This window comes from Hippoglossus hippoglossus, chromosome 17 (genome assembly GCF_009819705.1).
Source record: "Hippoglossus hippoglossus isolate fHipHip1 chromosome 17, fHipHip1.pri, whole genome shotgun sequence".
NCBI lineage: Eukaryota > Metazoa > Chordata > Actinopteri > Pleuronectiformes > Pleuronectidae > Hippoglossus > Hippoglossus hippoglossus.
In genome coordinates this window covers 16,851,373-16,873,157 of record NC_047167.1, presented here as the reverse complement: position 1 = coordinate 16,873,157, position 21,785 = coordinate 16,851,373, and the positions used below count along the sequence as shown (strand labels likewise).

General features: G+C 42.5%; 4 protein-coding genes across 5 annotated transcripts; 1 reads left to right on the top strand and 3 right to left on the bottom strand.

Annotated features, from left to right (window-relative positions):
* Positions 1-768: 768 nt before the first annotated feature.
* On the top strand, positions 769-8,110 carry usp14 (ubiquitin specific peptidase 14 (tRNA-guanine transglycosylase)). The gene is made up of 16 exons (XM_034612574.1): positions 769-975; positions 1,814-1,959; positions 2,701-2,733; positions 2,846-2,950; positions 4,007-4,110; positions 4,256-4,314; positions 4,413-4,543; positions 5,119-5,199; positions 5,330-5,412; positions 5,561-5,675; positions 5,853-5,918; positions 6,010-6,102; positions 6,194-6,322; positions 6,441-6,501; positions 6,930-7,037; positions 7,131-8,110. The coding sequence occupies exons 1-16, from the start codon at positions 960-962 to the stop codon at positions 7,274-7,276; spliced, it is 1,476 nt and encodes a 491-aa protein (XP_034468465.1). The 5' UTR covers positions 769-959; the 3' UTR covers positions 7,277-8,110.
* Positions 8,111-8,151: 41 nt separating this feature from the next.
* thoc1 (THO complex 1) lies at positions 8,152-13,752 on the bottom strand. 2 transcript variants are annotated; one of them, XM_034612573.1, is made up of 21 exons: positions 13,623-13,752; positions 13,348-13,421; positions 13,167-13,227; positions 13,015-13,084; positions 12,437-12,555; positions 12,308-12,356; positions 12,123-12,218; positions 11,891-11,973; positions 11,726-11,799; positions 11,535-11,643; positions 11,307-11,441; positions 10,631-10,731; positions 10,457-10,523; positions 10,084-10,134; positions 9,926-9,996; positions 9,565-9,660; positions 9,395-9,460; positions 9,223-9,306; positions 8,954-9,101; positions 8,764-8,848; positions 8,152-8,609 (listed from the first exon to the last, which is right to left on the bottom strand). In XM_034612573.1, the coding sequence occupies exons 1-21, from the start codon at positions 13,668-13,670 to the stop codon at positions 8,560-8,562; spliced, it is 1,737 nt and encodes a 578-aa protein (XP_034468464.1). In that variant the 5' UTR covers positions 13,671-13,752; the 3' UTR covers positions 8,152-8,559. The 2 variants fall into 2 exon arrangements, with proteins under 2 accessions (XP_034468464.1, XP_034468463.1); XM_034612572.1 differs by having other exon boundaries at positions 8,152-8,586.
* Positions 13,753-18,245: 4,493 nt separating this feature from the next.
* Positions 18,246-20,123, bottom strand: LOC117777697 (aquaporin-1-like). Its single transcript, XM_034612568.1, has 4 exons — positions 19,635-20,123; positions 19,357-19,521; positions 18,670-18,750; positions 18,246-18,588 (listed from the first exon to the last, which is right to left on the bottom strand). Exons 1-4 carry the CDS (start codon positions 20,001-20,003, stop codon positions 18,394-18,396), a joined length of 810 nt encoding a protein of 269 aa, XP_034468459.1. The 5' UTR covers positions 20,004-20,123; the 3' UTR covers positions 18,246-18,393.
* Positions 20,124-20,130: 7 nt separating this feature from the next.
* On the bottom strand, positions 20,131-21,785 carry LOC117777698 (aquaporin-1-like). The gene is made up of 4 exons (XM_034612571.1): positions 21,312-21,785; positions 20,737-20,895; positions 20,481-20,561; positions 20,131-20,390 (listed from the first exon to the last, which is right to left on the bottom strand). The coding sequence occupies exons 1-4, from the start codon at positions 21,672-21,674 to the stop codon at positions 20,190-20,192; spliced, it is 804 nt and encodes a 267-aa protein (XP_034468462.1). The 5' UTR covers positions 21,675-21,785; the 3' UTR covers positions 20,131-20,189.

The following is a 21,785-nucleotide window of genomic DNA, read 5'->3' as shown; positions in this document are numbered from 1 at the left end:
TTGGCCCAAATTTACTATTAGGATCTTTGAATTACCTCCACCAAGGAAGTTGTGTTTTCACCCGTCCATTCATTTGCTGGTTAGTTTCATAGTAAGCAACTTTACACAGCAAACGTTTCAAAACTTGGTGGAAGGATGAAGTGTGGGTCAGGGAAGAACCCATTAATCTTTTGGTTTGTTTTAATCACAAAAATGAAAATTGACTCATTATCTACTCCGAACTATAACGATGGAGGTGGTGGGTGAAGTGTTTGAGTCCATAAAACACTTTTGGAGTTTCAGGGGTAAACAGCTTTGCAGCCAAATCCAATACAGTTGAAGTAAATGGCGACCACTTCTTCAAACGTATAAAATCAGCTGAATAAAACAAAAAGCCTCCTGCTGCTCCTGTGGTGTCATCAGTGTCCGAAAGCCCCCAACATTCAAATTCCTCTTTCCTTTAACACTGCCACATAGGTTTTTAATCTTTTTCCCCATTTTCCCCAGGGAATAATTTACAGATCTTGGTGGAATTAAAATCAGGCACATTTAGAGAAAATATATTTATGAGTTTGAATTCGGTTATTTCAGCTTTTTGCTTATATGTTTATGTGGGTCCAGCAGATTGACCCATCAAGGGAACATCAAAGACAGAACACACGTGTCCAAGCAACTTTAACTTTTAACTTTGTGTTATGTTATAATTTAAATACACAGTCTATGGTTGCGATGGTTTCCTGGATGATCCGGACGAACTCTCTCTGGGTGTGTTTAGTCTGGTTTAGTGTGGGTGCGCAGTCCGCAGCAGGGCGGAGGGTCGATGTCAGAGCGCGTCGATAAGTTCCCAGCGTGTTGTTGCAGCGTCATTGTGTTTGAATGAAGTTCAGACCGAGAATTAGCCAAACTCTCCATTCGCGCCCCGGTGGATCGAAGCAGGGACAAAACAAACAAGGAGTCGAGGAAGTGAAACGTTGCCAAACATGCCGGTGTTTACAGGTAGGACCTCACTGCCACGCGACACGCGCACTGCCACGGGAAAACAGGAGAAAAACACGAATCCTTACACGTGTTGTTTAGTGCAGCCGCAGCGTACATTACATTAGCTTAGCTAGCTGTAGCGTGATGTGCACTTAGCATGCTAACAGTAACATGCAGCGAGCTTCTTTAAGCCACATGTGGAGTTAATAACAAAGAACATGTTGCCAGAGCAGATACATAAAACACCGCAACACCGTCCGGACCGTGTTGCTGTTTATTAGCGGGTTTACAGGACGTGTTGCGTGAAGCCGGCTATGCTAGGTGGCTAATCTGACACAGCCCAGAAAACAGCTAGCTAACTGTCAGCTAGCCGTGTTAGCCGAGGAGAGCAGAACTAGCTACGGTGGTTTTTAATAGTTGTGGAAAGTCGTTGTTTCCTGCCACAGCGAAGCTACTCGAATTGTTTCCATCGTCATTTCAATTCGATTATGTCAATTTTTTTTAAAAAGCAGAGTGAAAATAACCGACTCACGCCTTTTAGCTCGGGTAGCGTTGCTAACAAAGCTAGCTCGCTGAATCATGAGTTTACAGTTCGTGAGCTTTTCAATGTAGCCAGATGGGAAACAATGCTGAAAAGATACGAGTTTGCCTTTTTTTAAATTACAGCTTATGTGTGTTTTTTAAAGTCACGTCCTGTCGGGTCCTAAATATTCAGTTTTAAAAGCTGTGTGTGTGTTTGTTAGCTTTCACTTTATTAGCCTGTCAGTGCGTTAGCTGCTGTGTCGTACATGGCAGCAGGTTGACGGAGTTGGAAGTGACATGTGTGTGTTTCTGTTTCCACCGCCTCGGCTTCCAGTCAATGTGAAATGGGGCAAAGAGAAGTTTGACGCAGTCGAGCTGAACACCGAGGAGCCTCCCATGGTGTTCAAGGCTCAGCTCTTCGCCCTGACAGGAGTTCAGCCAGACAGACAGAAGGTCATGGTGAAGGGAGGCACCCTGAAGGTATCCACCCAAACAACACACAGGACGCTGGTCCTGAAGGGATCAAACACTGCGCCTCACTTTCACTCACAGTGAAGGATAAGGGCGGCCATACACATATTATACTAATGTCAACAAATGCTGTGAAAACACCCAAATCAACAATCATTCTAATAATGAACTGATCCTACCGAGAGAGGAAGGTTGTTATAGCAAAATTCCGGTGGGCGAGAGAACTCGACACACTACAAATTAATAAAACACGTGCAAATAGAACAGACGCGTGCAAATTAAGAAAACAACTTCAATCAAGTTGACGACACATGCAAATACAGACACAGGCGGGTTCATCACTTTTATGAGTCCCCTGCAAACAGCTCTGGTGTCGTCGTCCCACAAATGACACAATAAGCACCAAATGTTTATTAAGTCCCAGATGAAAATAGTCCCTTTCAAATGCACAATTTGATCTCAGTTGAATAGTGTTTGTTTAAAAACTATGGTGCGGAGCTGCTGTTGGAATTGATTGAGCCTTTTGGAAAAATGTAACTGTTCATTTTTGACAACTTAAAAAGTAAACAAATGAAAACAGATTTACGTATCAGTACTAACGAATGGAGCTGATTGCTACGGACTGGTTAGGGAAGTTGGAAATAATTGAGGTACGCATTAACACATTGTTGGTTTTGTTCTTTAACAAATAATGAAATGACATTAATATTAGTTTTTCAGGAGCTAATCTATGTGTTATCTCAATTCCAGGATGATGAGTGGGGAAACATCAAACTGAAAAATGTGAGTATTTAAGCTTAGTTTTGGAAGAATATAATGTAAAAAGATGTTTTTTGTAGGTAAAGCATTTTAACAAATGCATCAGCAAGTTTCAGTGTGTTTCTAATGTTTACAGGGAATGACTCTGCTGATGATGGGCTCAGCCGAGGCTCTGCCTGAGGAGCCTGCTGTCAGGCCCATGTTTGTGGAGGACATGACTGAGGAGCAGCTGGCCTCAGCGGTGAGTAAGCCCCAAAATGACCAGTACGCCTAAAACAAATATGGTTGATTGTTGCTTTCTGCGCTAACATAGCTTTTAAAGTGTGTTTTCCTCAATATAATTTTTACCAAGTAGAGAACATAATATTAAAGATATATACTTCTGTATGTTCCATCACCTAAGTATTTGTGTGCTTCCAGTCGTCATTACACTTTGCATTGTTTACAGAATATTTTACTGAAGAAACAAGTGGACTATTAATCACCAACAGTCTCATCTGTTAGATTACAATTTTTTTTTAAGCATTGTCAAATGTCATATCAGAAACGGCCATATATCCTATAAAAATGCACCAATTTAAGACTGCAATTGGCAGCCATTCCACGAATAAGCTTCATACAAAAGTAGTGGCCGTCTGTTCAGCCTTGTTTATGATGGATATTGTGGTGGGGAGGATCCTCTTTTTGGCCTCTGCTTGATGGGAGTAACCGAAAAATCTTAAGTAATGGAGTCTACCTTTTTAATATTTACTGCTTGACAGTAAAGCTGTGTTTGGGTTTGAGTGGTGTCTATGATTTTGGCTGCGTGCTTGATGATTTTCTATTTCTATTCTACCCGATATCAAGTTCTAAAACGTTCCTCTGAGCTGAAATGGAATGAGTCACTGATTTGATTACCTGTAACAATGCCGGCATCTAAAGCAGCTTCAATGAAAGCTGCACAAATGTAATGGTTTGATTTATTAGCCGGTCCTTTTAGCCGAATGACTCACTGTTGCTACTCAGTACTAATGCGAGCTCTGGGACACTGGAAATAAATCTGTTAATTAAGGATCTATTTTAAAAACCTAAGTGAACTAATAAACATTTTTTTAATTGCTGTGGCGTGGGATGATTTTGCAGTATGAACACATTAAGGGTGTGTTCAGGTCTTTGTGAAAAAAACAAGTGACGTGTATCTTCATCACTGAGACAAACTAGTCTGTGCGCAATGAAGCTTGGTTTTATATTATGTGTTTTTCTCTCTGTATTTTACAGTGGAACTTATTATTATCACATATCCAACTGTTATTTTCAGATGGAGCTGCCTTGTGGGCTGACGAACTTGGGCAACACCTGTTACATGAACGCCACCGTGCAGTGTTTGCGTTCTGTGCCAGAGCTGAAAACTGCCCTCAGAAGGTGGGTTTTCTAATTGTGTTCATCAGCAATTTATTCAGGAGTTTGAGATGTTTGAATTTAACTTTCTGTCTCCTTAGTGACTTTTCTTTTTTTGTTGTTATATTGCAATTGTTCTCCTGCTGAACTCATCTGTCTCCCTCTGCAGGTATTCAGGTGCTCTGCGATCCTCAGGGGCAAATGCACCATCACAGTATATCACAGCAGGTATGAGCCGTGGGGAATTGTTCACCGTGTGAAATCACATGTTAACATTTATGTCTTACATTTACTAATGCACCTAAAATATATATTTGCCTCCTCAGCCCTTCGTGACTTGTATGAGACCATGGAAAAGACCTCCTCCAGCCTCCCGCCTATTATTTTGCTGCAGTTCCTTCATATGGCCTTTCCACAGTTTGCTGAGAAGGGGGACCAGGGACAGTACCTCCAGCAGGTGAGGAACTCATTACACGTCTCCTCTGCTTATGAGGGGTGGTGAGTTTACTGGTTCTGTCACTGGTGTCATGTTCTCCCATGACCTGGATTTTGCAGTACTGTGACTCCGGTGACAAACACACATGCACTTGTTTTGGCTAAAACAGAGGGGAGATCTACCTTCCACAACATCCGATGAACTGTCACATGCAGTAACTCATTCAACTTAATGTGGTGCTGAAATTTAATGCATGCTGGACTTAAAAGAATGCATGATGTTTGTAAGTTTTGCTGGAGCTACGGAATGTCACCAGGTCACATAACATTAAAACATGGCAGCCAGTCAACGGGAGCCAAGCGTTGCCGTTGCTCTCTGAGCCACTAACGACAGGGAACCACGTCTGTGGGGACAGAACTTTGTCCTGATTGGCACACGGCTTCACCGACACATGATGTCTGATTAAGTTTTTGTTGTTGTAAAACAATTAATGCCCTTAAATTTATATTTAATGAAATGCTGATTTACATTTTTCTTGTTTGACAATCGTGTGTGTGTGTTTGTGTTTGTGTTTGTTTGTTTGTTTGTTTGTTTAGGATGCGAACGAGTGCTGGCTGCAGATGATGAGAGTGCTTCAACAGAAGTTGGAGCCACTAGAGCCAGAGACTTCCATGGAGGTAAACAGGTGTTTTGTTTTTTTTTTCTTCTTTTTTCAACCTAGTGTTTCTTTATAATGAAACACTAGGTGTAACTGATGTGTTGAAAAGAAATGACTACTAATAATTACCATGCTTCTTTCATCTGAAGACCGACACTGAGAGCGGAGCCGCTTCCGCCTCTTCGAAGAAGAACTTCATCGACCAGTATTTTGGCGTAGAATTTGAAACTTCGTATCCTTGCAGTCGTAACGATTCATTTCTTGGTTCAGTAGAGTTTTGACCTTTTTAATTATGAATAATTCAGATCAATTTGTAGGATCGTAGTTGTGTGAAAAACACCATCACTCTGTCCGATTTTTCCTTTAACTCTCTTGATCAGCATGAAATGTACAGAGGCTGAGGAGGAGGAGCCGATTAAGGGCAAGGAAAATCAGCTCCAGCTCAGTTGCTTCATCAATCAAGAGGTTAAATACCTGGCAACCGGACTCAGGCTGGTACGTGTCCAGACTAATGTGTTGTTCATGAATTACACATTGCCATGCACCTTTTGTGTGTTTGATATTTAAATCTATGGATGTTGTGTTTGCCAATTAGAAAGAAATGTAAACACCAAGTGGAACATGTGTCTTTTTGGGTAATGTCTAATTAGTCTGTGTGTTTTAACTTTGCAGAGACTGCAGGAAGAAATCACAAAAATGTCTCCATCCTTGGAAAGAAATGCCCTTTATATAAAATCTGTAAGTGCTTCTCCCATTTGGACATTTTAAAAACTGTGATCCTGTGTCCTTTTGTGTTTTTTACCTTCTTGGTTTTTCCCTCTCCCTCTAGTCAAAACTCAGCCGCCTCCCTGCCTACTTGACTGTTCAAATGGTCCGGTTTTACTACAAAGAGAAAGAGTCTGTCAATGCAAAAGTCCTCAAGGTTTGTCTCTAAAATCTCTTGCAACAGAGTTCACAGTAATTAGCAGTGTGACTCTGAATCAACGCCACATTGTCTCTTCTTCTAAACAAAGGATGTCAAGTTCCCACTGATGCTGGATGTGTATGAGCTGTGCACTGCGGAGGTCCAGGAGAAGATGCTGCCAATCAGGTCAAAGTTTAAGGAAGTTGAGGACAAGAAGACAGAGAAACAGCAGCAAAAGGTAAAGGACAATCTACAGCTTTGTATCTTATTAACTAGCTGACTAGGGAGCAGAATATTTCCTGCTTTAGTGGTATTGATGGGTCAATACAGTGTCTCACAATACTTTTTTACAACAGGTGGTGAAGAAGCCAGATGCAGTAAAGGAAGTGAAGTACGATCCCTTCTCGTTCACTGACGGTAAGTTGAGACACGACACACTGACGGCCTCTGTTCACTCAGACATTTAAGTGAAATTTTCAGCACATATGAGGTGAAACATGTTTTCTATTCAAGCATGGAGTAATAAACACACATTTTGTAAATTAATAGACAATTTTCTTTTACTGCCAAAACTGTTTTGAACCTTCACTTTACAAAGGTCATGATTACTGTAACAAAACATTCATACAATGCCAAGTATTAAACTTTGGTATCTAGCAGAACACTTTCACTATTGGTCTCTGCGCTTTGTTTTCTGATGTGTGCCTTTTATTAAAACTTGTACTTTACAGAAGAAACAATGCTGGACAGATTTGCATTAATGTTTATATCTTTCATTAACAACTGAAATGTAAATTTTCTCCATTCAAGCTCTATACATTTGATTGTATCTGATGTTGTTCTAGACCTTGGGTCCAACAACAGCGGCTACTACGACCTGCAGGCTGTGCTGACACACCAAGGCCGCTCCAGCTCATCAGGTCACTACCTGGGATGGGTCAAGAGGAAAGAAGGTAACCACAGTTTGTTTCTCACTGCTGCACAGTCGCCATGTTTCTGCTGTGACTCAAGTTCAGATGTTCAGTTGGACCTGTTTCCTCTGACAGATGAGTGGGTGAAGTTCGATGACGACAAGGTGAGTGTGGTGTCTCCGGATGACATCCTGCGACTGTCTGGAGGCGGAGACTGGCATATAGCATATGTTCTACTGTATGGCCCCCGGCGGCTGGAAATACTTGAAGAGGATCAGTAGCTGTGGAAGATTTTTCCTAGAAGACAAAGACGACATCCAACACACACACAAATTGCCATTTCCACGCACTGTCTGCATAGATGTGCAATAAAACTGGTGTCTTTAAAGATATGTTAATTTTTCTTTTTCTTTTTTGTAACCAACACAGATGCTTGTAAAACAAATTCTGTTAACTGGTGTTAAATATTCAACCACGGCGAGCTTTGAAAATGGAGATTGACGAGAGCCAATCCCTGGCCTGGATCCTTGAAAGAGGTTTTGAAGTCGAGCTCTGCCGTTTCATTAAATGTTTTATACACATTGTATATTTTTTAAAGCCTTTGATGAGGTGCTCATGTCATAATGCAAAAATATTCTCTTTAGTCATTTAATCAACATGTACAAAAAAAAAAATGCCTCGGCGAGCTGTACTTGTCATTCTGGCTTCTCTCCTCTTCTCAGATGTAATCGGCCCTTATAAAATATTCGGTCTAACATCTTTTCTCAAGTGCTTCGCTCGTATCATCTGCCGGAGTCGTTCGCAGATGTTTCGACAGATGAGATTATTTCTGCCAAAAGAGTGTGTGTGTTTTGGGGGGGCGGGGAGAGGTTGCCCTAGTGGAGAACTGTGTGCATTTAAAGATTTGAGATTTAACCGTGATGGTTTCACTCAACGAGCCTTGAACATTGTTCTCGCTGACACTGATTAGACTTTGACATTCTCTTAAAACGCTGTGCTTCACTTTGTTTCTCCGTATCCCGCCACAGTGTGTAAGACCCAACCATCAGCACTCTGTAATAAGTTATTGACTGATTGCTTTCCAGAGGTGATGAAAATAAACTGTTATACCAAAACATGTGACTGTTTTATGTGAGAATGGACCAAATAGTCAACGTTTTTATTTAAAAAAAACATTTATTGGCTTTTCTACAGTGAAAAAACAGTCTTCAACTTCGGCTACATACAAAAATTCCCATCTCTGATTATTTTTGGTACAAAACGGAGCTGCAACAGTAAAACTCAAGTATTAATTCATTTACCTATGATCTACTTTAAGCCTCATTGAGGTTGTCTGCAATCTGGGAGAACCCGGCCGCATTCAGAGCGGAGCTCAGGTTCTCCACAGTAGCTTGTCCTCCCTCTCTGTCCTGCCAGGCGACCAGCAGCAGCTTGGCCTGCATGTCCACGTCTTCGCTGTCTGTCTCAATCTCCCGCAACTCGGCTGCCTTCATCTCCAGATGAGAAGCCAGCGACTTCCACTGAGCGCCGAGTTTGGCTGCGATGTCGTCCATCTGCTGGTTGCTCACAATCTTGGTCTGTATGCTCGGACCTGGAGGAAAGACAGGGATGAAACTTGATTGGATGTAAAAAGGAAATTAATACAAGTGGATGAGGTGATTTGATTATAACCACGTCCTCAAAAACAAGGTCAATTAGCTGTAGATGCATGTTGAAATTGATTAGCGGTTGTGATTTATCATGTTAATGAGCGACAATTGGAACTCACTGTCGTTGCTGTCCTTGAGGAGATTGTCTCCATTATCGTCGTCATCCTCTTCTCCTGTCTTGATCTCTTCAGAAGGGATGTCCTTCTGCATGAACACAAGTCAGGATATTAGTCAACAGTAATTCTGGGCATTACGCAGTGTTTGTATAATAATAAATACTGTTTTTTTTGTTAGTAAATAAATCCTCACCGGCAGCTCTTTGGCCAGTTTGCTGACCATGGTGTCCAGGTAGTCCGCCTGGCTCTTGAACTTCTGGTTGGTCGGCTGGAAGAAGTGCGGACTTCTCCTGGACAGCAGCCTCAGAGCGCGCCAGCCGTAGTTGGAGTTCCGAACAACCCTGCAAAGATTTACCAGAAGAAAAGTAACACGTGAGGAAGCTGAAAATAAAGCCCCAAAGATAATTGACTGTTATAGGTCATTTAATCTAGCAAATAGAATTTCTAAAGTTGCAAACGTACTTGTACTCTTCCTCCACCATGTTAGTGGGGTCGGCCTGTTCAATGGCTTCTGCAAAGAATTCATCCAGCGATGGCATGAACTCCCTGAAAGAACAACAAAACATTTCATTCATACTGAAGGGTGACTGCAGATGTAGAGGAGAAGTTCCACCTTGTTTTATAAACCACTGACCTGCTGTCTGACTTGCAGGCTTCCATGTTGTCCTGGTTCAAGTTCCACAGTCGAGTCAACTCGTCACTGACAAAACACAGAAGAGCTTTAGTTAATGAAGTAAACATGAGACTTTATATAATAACACTTTTCTTCCTTCTGCTCTACTCAGCTCTGTTTTTAAAACATACTTTCCCATGAAGATCTTGCGGTCGGGTCCTTTTCCAAGGAAGTCTTCTGGTGCTTGTCTTTTCCTGGTGGGTCTTTTGGGTTTGTCATCTACTACCCTGTTCAATAGGAGACAAGTGGGACCAAATATGTATAAGACACAGTAATGAAACTTGCGATGGAAATACACAACAAAAGTCAAATTATACATATTTATTTCCACTAGGAAGTTGAAAAGGCATTAGTTACTAAACCTAACCAGAAACATACTGCAACTCAATTTCCAATCTGAAAAGGTCTTTTATTCATAAAACTGAATTGAAGACATTTTAAGAGTTATTAAAGGACCTGTGTCCACCATGTATAATAATTAAGTTGTCGTACCTTTCTTTCACAAAGCTTGGGCATCCCTCATTTTTCCAGGCGTTCCAGTTCTCCTCTGTGTTGAGGATGTGCTGTGAAAACACGAGACACATTTATAGAATCACTCCTGTAAGAGAACGCATCATTTAATGTATCTCTTATCTCAGAACGTGACTTACCTCCAACATGGTGGCAAACTTGTCTCCATCTGGAGGGATCTCTTTTAGCAGCTACAAACAGAGTTAATAATTTATCAGTCAACAGATTGATACAGGTTTGCTTTCCCCTCTCTCTCTCTTGACTTTATGCCAGTAGAAAAAGCAGAACGGACTAAATACCAGATATTGCAGAACCTTCCCTGAATCCAAAATATTCTATCAGCATGGCTAAGTACTGCTGAGTTATACTGCTCTAAGTTTCTACAGTAAGTCTATAAACATCCAGGTTAATCTTAACAGAAACAGGTACATGAAAGACAGGGAGGCTTGTTTGTTTATGGATTACAAGAGCTAATTGTGGGTATGATCTATGTCAATGAGATTCGGGACTGACCTGATAAACCAGTTTAGTTGTCTCCTCTATCCACGCGGCCTGGTCATCATTCAGCATACAGCTGGAGCTGCACGGCCACAGAGACACAGAATGTGAATCCACGTTTCTTCTTTTGTTAAACACACAAACTAAAGTGTGTTTAATGTCCAACGTTAACAGAGGTTCATTTCTCACCTTTTGAACTTGACCTGACCCTTCAAGTACTGGAAGAGAATGAGGTACTGAAGCAGAATGTGTCGTCTGAAGTTACTGTCACTCAGCTGCAAGTCCATCAGCTGAGGAGAGAAGACAGGACCCATGTTAGTGTGAGATCTTCCTTCTTTACTTGTAAATACAGGTGAACATACTAAATACTGCTGCAATACTAAATAGTGGCCATTGGATTTTAACACAATGATATTTGGGTTCAGTCACGTTCACTGGGACAACTACTTGGTTTTTGTAATCGGGGAAAACACAATGTCTATCGGGTTCGGGTCGGGCTTGGTTAGTTTGCTCTTACAATGAATAAACTCGAATGTGCATGTATTCATTTGATGAAGTTTCTGTTGTTGATATTAATATTTGGGATTCACAAATTCAACATCAATTTGTACCCAACTTAAATAACTATAATGTTTTTTTCAAGTCGCAAGAAATGGTCACTACCTCCCCTTCTGTGTCAGAGTGATGCTGTTGAGTGAATGAGTGTTTTTACAGAACATTATGATGATGTCATAGTTACATTGACCTTCAATCGCTTCGATATAAAATGTCATCATTTTATCCTGTTTGACATTTGTGTGATATTTTGTCATCATTAGTGAATGGGTTCTTAAGTTATGACCAAGGGTAAAAACAGTTTTCTCACCTTCTCGCTGGTGAGGAACTTGGCAAAGTAGACGTGTTCTCCTCCAGACGCTCTGAGCTCCTCCAGTTTCCTCTTAGAGGCCTGCATGTCATCCAGCTTGAAGCTCTTGAATACTGCCAGGGTCTCGTCTGAGTACTGAGCAGGACACACAGAAGTTGACATCGGCAGTGAGTCGTGATTGCTTCAGTGATATAAAACCCTCTCTGCTTTCGTGATCAGGTTGTTTACCTTGAGGAATGTCATCCACGAGAATTTTTCATAGCACTGCAGAGGGTTTCTGAAGTTGTCCTGCAGCGTCCAGAACTTCCTGTACAAGTTGTAGTCGATCGGAATGGAACTGAAAACAAAATTAGATTCAGTTTTAAATCGACTTAAAACACAGATACATTTTAGGGTGTAATTTAGAGACTTGAAGTTACCATGGTGCAGGAGCATCGTCCTCTCCCATTTCTCCTTCCTCCACCTCCATGCCATCCTCCTTTTCTTCAGAGGGCTATAAACATGGAGCCATTAAATATGATTTAAGTGATTTTCAAGATTAGTTTCACAACGTTTACAATCACTGTCACATATTGACACTTTACCTTCTGGCCGAGAGTGCTTTCTTGTTCGTTTTTATTAAAAACAGTCACATTTTCCAGATTAAACTGGCTCTGTAGATTGAGACCTGAAAAAAAAAAAACACAAACATGCACATAAGAGAAGCTGAAAACACGGTTACCCAACATAATTAACTATTCATTGTTAAAAGCTTCTCTGAATGGTTGTGTTTGTTGTATTTATTCAAACACAACATACAGATGTTGCTGTTTTTACCTGATTTCTCAGACAGAGGGAAGAGGCGTGCCAGGAAAAGCTGGATCCGCCCACAAAACACAGTATTCTGAGATTTGGACAGCCTCCTCAAAAGATCTGCACAGGGGGAGAGGGGTGTCACGAATAGTTACATCATTTAAAAAAACAAGTCTTTTTAATGAACAAGAGTTTCATGTGATCTTTACCATTGCACATCCTCAACAAGTAGTTCTTCCCAGCCGAATAGAAGGAGTTCTAGGAGGAAGGAGAGACGGTCATGATCAAATGATCTGGTTTATGTTGGGAAAACAACTGAGAGGATGTAGCTCATTTACCGATTTCCAGGTGGAGACATTATCCTCCACAAAGGAGAAGATTTTGTCACACTGGTCGAGAGGGAGACAATCCAATACGTCTCCCAGAAGAATGAAGGGTGTTGTAGCAGAGCAGATACCTGCAAAACGGAGGGACACCAAAGCTTGGTAAACGCTAGTTTTACTATAATTTGGCTTCAATACTCTGCCTCGGTTACTTGTGTCTTTCAAATCACCTTATACTTAAAATATCTGTATTGTCAATATCTCCATTAGCACACACTTCTTTACAGCGACAGCTTTGTAGTAGTTCTGGTGGCTGGACTTTCATCTCACTGCAGTGAACCTATTCTTGACTCATTTTGACCTTTTATTATTCTTATGCTCTTGTGTTTCACTGTTGTGTGAGCTACTGGATGCCTACATTTCCCTCTGGGTCACTAAAGTATCTATCTCCAGTTCTGATTTAGTGTAGAGAGCGTTGCAGAGTACAGGACATGCAGCGAGGATTTATCTTTCTGTGGAACATGAACGTCAGCTGCTTCAAGGCTTCATTCACACTTGGGGCTCCAGTGTGTGACCCTGGAGGAGGAACCTACCCTCCTTGACTCCATCGATGCTCAGGTAGATGAGGGACAGGTAGTCATCGCAGATCGCCTTCCTCTCCACCTGCAGACAGAGACTCCATTCAGGCTCTAATGTTCCACACCAAGTCAGATTAACTGAAGTAAACAAACCCTGGTGTTCTTACAATCTGATCCCCGAGGACTCCCCTCAGCGCCTGGTCCAGTGTGGTTTTCTTCTCCGTCTCACTGAAACATAACAGATACAAAAAAACACGTGGTTGTTAAATAAACATGACTTTAATCCATGAAGTTTAAAGAGCTGTTTTCATTACACGTTGATACAGATGCTAGCTACGCGTCGCCTACCTGCCGGGGATCTGGTTGAACGCGTTTATCAGCGGTTTGCTGGTTTTACCAGTCAGAGCAAATCCGGCAGAAGCCTGAAGGAGAGAGAGAGAAGAAGAAACACGTTTAAGACGGAAAATCCATTGTAAACGAGCGAGGCTATAGCTTAGCTTAGCATCTGCTAAACACAGCAGGAGCTAGCATGAAGCTGTGGCGACGTGTTTGTCTTCCAGCTGTGATTTAAATCACCGGATTCATTATGAAATAACAACAACGACATGTCAGCGATTTCTCACCGTGAATTTGTCTTTAGCTTCGACAAAATTAAATAAAGACGTCGACATCTTTGCACATTTACAACCGGAAGTGCCACTGGATCTTTTCCGGTTGGGACGGGTGCGTTCAGGAGCAGTCAGGAGAAAGTAGGTGCGTTCAGGGGCATTCAGGAGAATTCAAGAGCGTTAAATATTTAGAAACAGTGAGAACATGAATGTGTTATGAGACCCTGTGTTATGTATAAACAGAAGCTGATCGCATGTTTCTTCAGAAAAAAGTTTTTAAGCCTATAAAAACTGTTCTTGCACCATTTAGCCTGTTGTTGCAAAACTGCAAAACTTAGTTCTTCAGGTACTTTGGAGCAAAAAAGTGAAATAATGTCCTTCAATACAATCTGCTATTCCACACTTCATCAAGATTCATTTTTAAGAATTAATGTTTTGTATCTAATGACGTTTGTTGATGCTATAACTGCAGATGTGACCATTAAAAGTGACTGTGAACTAACAGGCTTCAATCCAGCTTAGACCAGAGGGCGTCAGTGTTGCACAATGTTTGCCTACTATAGTGAAAAGACGTGTGTGTGTGTGTGTGTGTGTGTGAGAGAGAGAGAGAGAGAGAGAGAGAGAGAGTGTGTGTGTGTGAGAGAGTGTGTGTGTGTGTGAGAGAGAGAGAGAGAGAGAGAGAGAGTGTGTGTGTGTGAGAGAGAGAGTGTGTGTGTGAGAGAGAGAGAGAGAGAGAGAGAGAGAGAGAGAGAGTGTGTGTGTGTGAGAGAGTGTGTGTGTGTGTGTGTGAGAGAGAGAGAGAGAGAGAGAGAGAGAGAGAGAGAGAGTGTGTGTGTGTGAGAGAGAGAGAGAGAGTTCTGTACCATGGCAGGACAAACCAGAAATCCCCCCTTTCCTTATATTAAACCCTGTAGCATTTCACACTGTATAAAAATACAGTAAATAAACCTATGAATATGTACGAGACAAGACGACCGTCTGTCTCACTTCTCTCACTCATTTGATAGATTTGTTTTCAATTTTGTTTTCACAATTGAGGAGAATATTTATTTTACTTCTGAATTATTGGTCCGATCGTGTTACTCTGTGTGTGTCCTTCGTGGTTATGATGACACAACCAGTGTACAACCACTGAGCTGCAGAGCTGAATTTACAGATGGGATCTACTGTTCAACAATGTCACATAGCCCATAAAAACCAATGAGGCGTAACAATGTGACATCAATCATTAAAGGTCCAAGCGGTGAATTATTTTTTGACGTGGGTTCAAGGTCTCTGCACTATGTGATTGATTTCATTATCATTTAGTGGGCCAATATGAAAATAGGACCCCGTGCTAATGATGTATTTCCAAACATTACTTATGTAAACAAACCTTTAAAAAACATGGATAGGGTTTATAGTGTTAATTTAGTTGTTTGGGATTTTGGTGGTGACCCTTTGCTTTGCATATGAATCATGGACCTTTGACAGAACCAGTGTGAACACTTTGGCCCAGTTTGACCCATGTTTAGAGGCAGTTTCACGGGTCAGGACCTCTGAAGTATAGTTTGCACCAGTGGGATCCTTCAGCCTCTGCACCCTGTGACAAGCGTTTATAGCCGCACGCTTACGACGGCTGTTAACTGAACCTTAGGGTGTCGTGCTGATGTTTGGAGAAAAACATTAAACCTGTGAAAATACAGGCCAGTGCTGTCACGTAGAAAGAGCTGAGGGGTCGTTTTCGTCACGTCGGTGTGATCCCTGCGGTTTTAAAAAGGGGAAGCGAGAAGTGTTTTACTCTGCAGTTTTGACTGGCAACTCGGTTCTCGTACGCACTGTTCAACCAGATATCTAACTGTGCTGCCCCCCGCGCCCCTGCCCCCCCGCAGCTTCCCTCTTCTGACACAGCACTCGCTGAACATTTGCCAAAAACTGACGAAAAGCAGACAGGGAGTGGGCGTGGTGGCTCGCTCTCGGGTTGCAGATAGGGGCCCCCAGTATCAGTCAGCATGTGCAGACGGGGTGAAGAGGGCCAGCGGCGGGGTTAAGATTACGGTTAAAGGCAATTAGTCTTCCAGTTGGAGATGTTCCTCACATGCTTTGCTTCTTACAATGAAACTGGGAGTGTGACCTAATTTATTCCTACTAATTACATTAACCTTCAAGAACAGGCCTCTGGTTGTATTTTTCTAAAAAAGGCTGAATTATTTCATGGTGCTTCTGAACTTCATCTGTCACATGTTTTGCTCCGTTCGATGAAAACGATAATAATATAATCTTTCTTTTTTTATTCCCCCCCTTTATTCCTACTAATTGAATCTGTATGCACTGCAGATTGATCGGTTGTGATGTCATTCTGAGGGCACAGCTCCGAGGTTTAATGGAACGCAGCATAAACTGTTTTCAACAAACATCTGTTGCTCAGAAAAACTTCATATCGGGCTTTGGCTGGAGAGACAATATTTGACAGGAGTCATTAATGATTTTGGTCTTTTGATGAGAATTGTTGACAGTCAAAATATTTTGAATATTGCCTTCCTCATCGTGGTTCTATAACTTCTAAAGTCGCATTGAATAGAACATTTTGTTGAGATGAAAATTACATGTCACTCTGAAATCACTTGAAAATCTAATGGGACCATAACTGTTTATTTTGTCTAAATAAATATAATGAGAGCACAACGCTCCTGTGCCAAATCATGGAATAATCAAGCCTCAGCACGAGAGCCAAATAATTTGATGGAGGCCACTCGCAGACAAAATGAGTGAGTGGCAACAAAAAGAGCATTGTCTGTGTTGTCGAGGACAAACTTCAAAACAAGAGGCGAAACACAATGCTCTGCCCTCTGAGGTTAAGCACACAAAGGAGGGAGACTGTTAGACCGGCCTCTGAGATTCCACCATAAAAAAAATATCATGTGAAGAAGTGTCGAGTCGTATAAGTGAGATCATCCCATCAGCTATATAACTCGTGGATACATTTAAACGTGCACCTGACGAACCACACTAACCAAGCTGAGGTAACTTAAACCAGAGCAAAGCAATATTCCTCCTTGAAGGGAGGAGAGACTTAGAGAAAGACGTACAGACTGAGTGTAGATGAATGTTTTAATCTGATCCAGTCATTTGCAATTAAAGAAATACTTTGTTGATTTATTTCAGGCTCTAGGTTCATACAGCGGCTTCCCTTTGCTCACACCATCCCCATTTCAGCCTGTTGAATTTATTACCTCTGCCAATCAGCTGATGTTTTCATCTGCGTTTGTGTGTTTGTCAGCATAATTACTTAAAAAGGACTTAAACCATTTCCATGTAATTTTGCGGAGGGGTGGGGCATGACCCAAAGAGGAACCCATCACAGTTTGTTGCGGTTCCAGATCACGGGGCGGATCCAGGATTGTTTTTCAAATTGTGAGATATGGCGTGTTTCAACACTTTCATTGATTTCTCAGATAATAATTCATGGATCTTGATGAAAGCACAAATCTTAGTTTGTGCAAACTGGTGCAGCTTTATGTGTTGGGCCTTGATGGAGGCATGAGCTCGACTGAGAACAATTCATACATATGGTTTATATTATATTAACTCTGGATGTGGCATTTTTGTTGATTTCTCGCCGAATAATTCGTTGATTTTCTCAGTCAAGTTTAGGGAACTGATATTTATCAGTATGTGCATTTTGATGCAAATCCAAAAAGAATCCAGGTGTAGTGAATTTAGACCTGGTTTCATAATGGAACAGCTGTTCGATCCCAGTCTTCCCCATTTGCATTCCGACGTGTCCTTGGGCAAGATACTGAACCCCAAATTGCCCCTGATAGAAAAAGTGCTGCCCATAGACAGAAAAGCACTAAATAAATATACAGACCATTTACCATTGACTCTTGTGTTGTGCTTCAGTAAATCAGAGCGATTATCCATCGTGGATCTCACCTGCCTTCAGCTGTTTGGCAGCAAGTGGAAGTTGGACTTGACAATATAACAATACACCTTTACTCCCTCCCTCACAGGCCATCATAAAATTATTTGGGACACTGACATTTTGTTAATGATCATCTCACGCCCAGGACAATAACGGTCGATGCACAACAAGGGGATGTGCATCCAACCGCGGCGGCCATGCAGCCTCTGATTAGGTCACAATAACTTGCAAGTATACTTTCACAACCTTGGCTGGATTGCCCTCGGACCTGCAGCCTCTCGGTTGGGAAATGTTTGGTTGCCGGGTTTGAAGTCATTTGATGGTTATTCAATGATTAGCCCAGGGTTAGGGGGACCATCAAATGCTCATAAGCCATAAAACGGGATGAGAGACGGGCCGTGTGCGTAGATTGGAGGGACATTCTTGTGACACAGCCAAACAGGAAATCTCCATGATGGCCTCATCTTGTCTAATCATGCATTTTCTTAAAAAGAATCTAAAAGGTTCTTGTGTAATTAGCTGATCCACATCCTCGTGTTGTTTTACAGTCGAGAGGTTTGGGACCGGTGCCAAACACCTTGAATAGAACGATACTGGACACAGTAGGTAATACGTTGTAAAGAAACCCATGTCAAGGTCATTCAGTTCTAAATATATTCTGGTGTGGATGTGTCAACTCTGATTTGACCTACGCCATTTAGGAAATAGTTTAATAAGAAAACACAGACATTGGATGAAAAGGATGGAGCTTTATTATATGAAATGCACTGATAAGAAAATACACACTGCACAGTTAAATAGGAAACCAGCTGTAATGTGAAAAGCATCTTTGTTGTTTATTAATGTGCCGACAGCCAGAAAAGTTAAAATGCTTCATGCTCTTCATTGTTTCGGCCACTGACTCGGCCCCGGGCTGCCGTTGTCCTCCCCAGTTAGTTCGGCTGCACGGTTTTCCTCTTGCGGACCATGAAGCAGGACTTGGCCACGAGTTCTCAAGTTCGGCGTTCGTGGGTACAGGAGGAAATCGTAGATAAGAGATGCTGCCATTCCTCCGCACATCGGGCCCAGCCAGTAAACCTAGAATGAAGGAAGTCACATTTGTCTTTTGACAAAATAAACTGCGGTAAAAAAAAAAAAAAAAGTGTTTGCTGGCATTACCCAGTGGTTCTCCATGCGACCTCGGATTACAGCCGGACCAAAGGAGCGAGCAGGGTTGATGCCACATCCAGTGAAACTTATCTGTAAATAACATTATTCAAAAAAGTAACTGACAGAGGAAAAATAAATGCATAAAATACAGTAACCCCTTAGTACAGTCGTCTATCGTGACCTTTGTTTAAGTAGGTTTTGGCACCAGTCATCTACTCAGTGGAACTTTTCATATTTTGCCAGGAGAGCAGCTGCCAGACATTTATCAAAGTTAAAGCTGCTAATTCGCATTTAACTTTATGACACTTGTGTAGCTGCCGTTGAACTTGTGATTTGTTGTACTCGCTTACTGAACTGCTGGCACATCAGCTGCATGCACTCGCACACAGCGAAATTATATAATGTAGCCCTGAGGGAGGGGAAAAAAAAAAAAAGTCTTGAATCATTACCAACTATTTCTAAACACAGGAAAACAGTGTCCTCAATAATATTTAGACTGAAGGGGATATTTTGTTTGCAACATTGAAAAAGGTTTTCTAGAAAACTCTTTGAAAAAAATCATTTCTCAAAATTGTTATTCTTATGAACCCTCATCGACACCGGATATTTCAGGATTAACCTGCACTTGGTCAAAATTGCTGCAACAAAAAAAGCATTCTACAGATTTAACAGAATTATAGGAGTGTGACTTCTTACAGCTGCAAAGTGGCCGAGCCCCACGGACAGCCCGATAGCCAGCGGTGCAAAGCCCTTGACATGACTCGCTTGTCGCTTATCAGTCACAGCGATCACACACAGCACCAGCTGAAGGGTGGCGAGGAACTCTATGACAAAGCCTTGTCCTGCAGTCACCTTGTTTAGCTGAAAAAGACAGTCAACTACAGCTGAAGGCAAAAAGTTAGGACCCAATCTGAATGAAATCATTGGTTTACATAAAACTCTGCTGTTCGGTCAAATGAAAGTCAGGTGTTTACCTCGTTAACCCCAAGAGAATCTTTATGGCTGTATCCATTCACTATAGCGCTCGCTGTAACTGCCCCGAGCATCTGTGCCAGGACGTAGAACACAGACCTGAGGGCGCTGATCTGGCAGCTGACCAGCAGGCCCAGCGTGACTGCAGGGTTCAGGTGAGCTCCACTGACGTGCCCCAAACTCTGAACCAGAGTGGCGATGGCCAGCGCGAAGGCCAGAGAGACCTTCAGCTCCTGAGCGATGTTCTCCTCCTTAATGCCGCTCTTGGTCTTCCCGATGATGGCAGACAAGCCAACGAATATGAACAGCAACATACCGAGAAACTCTGCAGCCACGGCCCGCCAGAACACCCAGGTTCTCAGTTCCCTCATGTCTGCTCCTAACGCGTCTGTTGTGAAAACCCCAACATGTCACCTACTTCAGTATTTATAGTGAAGAGGTTTGTGTGCAGAGGGGGGAGGAGAGAAGAGATGAACCAGGAAAAAGATGCACTAGAAGTTGGACAGAAATAGATTTTATGTGACACAAATAAGCAGTACACAGCAATAAAGTCCACTTCAGACTTCTGCCGAACTCTTTGACCATTTCACATCCTCAACGTCGTCCAGAAGCGGCTCCAGAGTGTCAGTGTCCGCTGAGGAGCGGATGCAGAACAGGCCTCTTGTTTTCTCACTGAAGGGCTCGTCTCTGGGGGTCAGGAGATGGTTGTACAGAAGAGCTGCCACCACACCAGCACTCATCGGTCCCACCCAGAATACCTGAGAAAAGGAAGAGCAGGACGAGCACGACCCGTTTCCGTAACTGGTGAAAACAAGCCACTTTTTGTTTTAAAGCTTCCCAACACATACCCAATGATCATCAAAAGACTCCAGTATAACCGCCGGCCCAAAGGATCGAGCTGGATTCATACCGCATCCTGTGTAGCGGACCTGTAAACCCATATCAGAGGAAAACACTGCTTGCCTCTCTGGCTGTGCATCAGCAGATTACACACAAGCCTGATTTACAGCCAGTTCATCCTACGCACATCCATTGTATCGGGCCACAGGAAGACTGAGAAACCCATCTAACAAATGAGGAAGGGGAATGTTTTGATGCACTCACCCCAGCGAGGTGTCCCAGCCCCACGGAGAGTCCGATGGCCAGAGGTGCAAACCCGCCGACGTTGCGTCTTTTGTCGGTGACTGCAAGCACGCACAGGACCAGCTGGAGCGTGAGCAGGAATTCAATGGCCAAGCCTTGACATGGGGTGATGGCATTTAGCTGCAAAGAGGAACCACACCGCTAGTCACGGGCCTCCGCTGTCCACAAGTAAACAGCTTTGCTTGGGAGATTATTTTGCTTACATTTATGAAACTCTAGCATTATAAAAAAAAAAATCACTTAAAATCCTAAAACTGGTGCTAATCATGCAAAATAAAACATAATGCAAAGTACTGATGAGGATTAAAAACATCTAATTAAAATCTGACATTCAAATTGAACAACCCGTCACTGGCAGTTTGCAAATGAGGAAGTCTTTGAGATAAGAAGAGAAAACTTTAGACAATGAGTGTCTGGCTTTCACAGACAATCTAGATTAGGCTGCAGGCAATTCCCCGAACGCCACTCAAGTAGAGCACCAAATGTCACAGGAGCATTACACAGGAAAATTGATAGCACACAAGGTTCCTCCTCACCTTGTTAACACCGACGGAATCTGTGGTTTCCGGCCCGATACCGTACACAACAGCACTGCCGGCCACTGCTCCCAAAACCTGAGCTATCACGTAGAGAAAGGCCCTGAGGATACTCATCTGACAGCTGACCAGGAGGCCCAGGGTGACGGCAGGATTCAGGTGGGCACCGCTAATGTGACCTATACACTGTGCTATGGCGGCAATGGCCAGGCCAAAGGCAAATGCCACTTTCAGCTCCTGGTCAGGGGACGGATTATTCTTGTCCCCTATCACAGACGAGAGGCCGATAAAGACGTAGATTATCATTCCCAGAGACTCGGCGAGGATGGCCCTCCAGAACACCCATGTTTTAATGTCCGACATGGCTACTCACATAACCTCATGCTAGCCAGCAGGTTGTTTTGGGGGAGTCTGTTTAAACGGTACAAAATTCAATTTGGCTGCACAAGCAGCCAAATTGAAAACGTAGTGAGT

What these genes read in the sequence shown, in the direction of transcription:
- usp14 (XM_034612574.1), top strand. An exon ending in GGCGTAGAATTTGAAACTTC is followed by an intron (nt 5,413 to 5,560) that starts GTATCCTTGCAG and finishes TCTCTTGATCAG; the next exon opens with CATGAAATGTACAGAGGCTG. An exon ending in TGGCAACCGGACTCAGGCTG is followed by an intron (nt 5,676 to 5,852) that starts GTACGTGTCCAG and finishes TTAACTTTGCAG; the next exon opens with AGACTGCAGGAAGAAATCAC.
- thoc1 (XM_034612572.1), bottom strand. Translation starts at nt 13,670, where the DNA reads ATGTCGACGTCTTTATTTAATTTTGTCGAAGCTAAAGACAAATTCACG. An exon ending in CATCGATGGAGTCAAGGAGG is followed by an intron (nt 12,556 to 13,014) that starts GTAGGTTCCTCC and finishes TCCGTTTTGCAG; the next exon opens with GTATCTGCTCTGCTACAACA. An exon ending in ATGTCTCCACCTGGAAATCG is followed by an intron (nt 12,357 to 12,436) that starts GTAAATGAGCTA and finishes CCTTCCTCCTAG; the next exon opens with AACTCCTTCTATTCGGCTGG.
- LOC117777697 (XM_034612568.1), bottom strand. Translation starts at nt 20,003, where the DNA reads ATGAGGGAACTGAGAACCTGGGTGTTCTGGCGGGCCGTGGCTGCAGAG. An exon ending in ATTCTCTTGGGGTTAACGAG is followed by an intron (nt 19,522 to 19,634) that starts GTAAACACCTGA and finishes TGTCTTTTTCAG; the next exon opens with CTAAACAAGGTGACTGCAGG. An exon ending in GGCTCGGCCACTTTGCAGCT is followed by an intron (nt 18,751 to 19,356) that starts GTAAGAAGTCAC and finishes TGTTATTTACAG; the next exon opens with ATAAGTTTCACTGGATGTGG.
- LOC117777698 (XM_034612571.1), bottom strand. Translation starts at nt 21,674, where the DNA reads ATGTCGGACATTAAAACATGGGTGTTCTGGAGGGCCATCCTCGCCGAG. An exon ending in GGCTGGGACACCTCGCTGGG is followed by an intron (nt 20,562 to 20,736) that starts GTGAGTGCATCA and finishes ATGGGTTTACAG; the next exon opens with GTCCGCTACACAGGATGCGG. An exon ending in AGTCTTTTGATGATCATTGG is followed by an intron (nt 20,391 to 20,480) that starts GTATGTGTTGGG and finishes TCCTTTTCTCAG; the next exon opens with GTATTCTGGGTGGGACCGAT.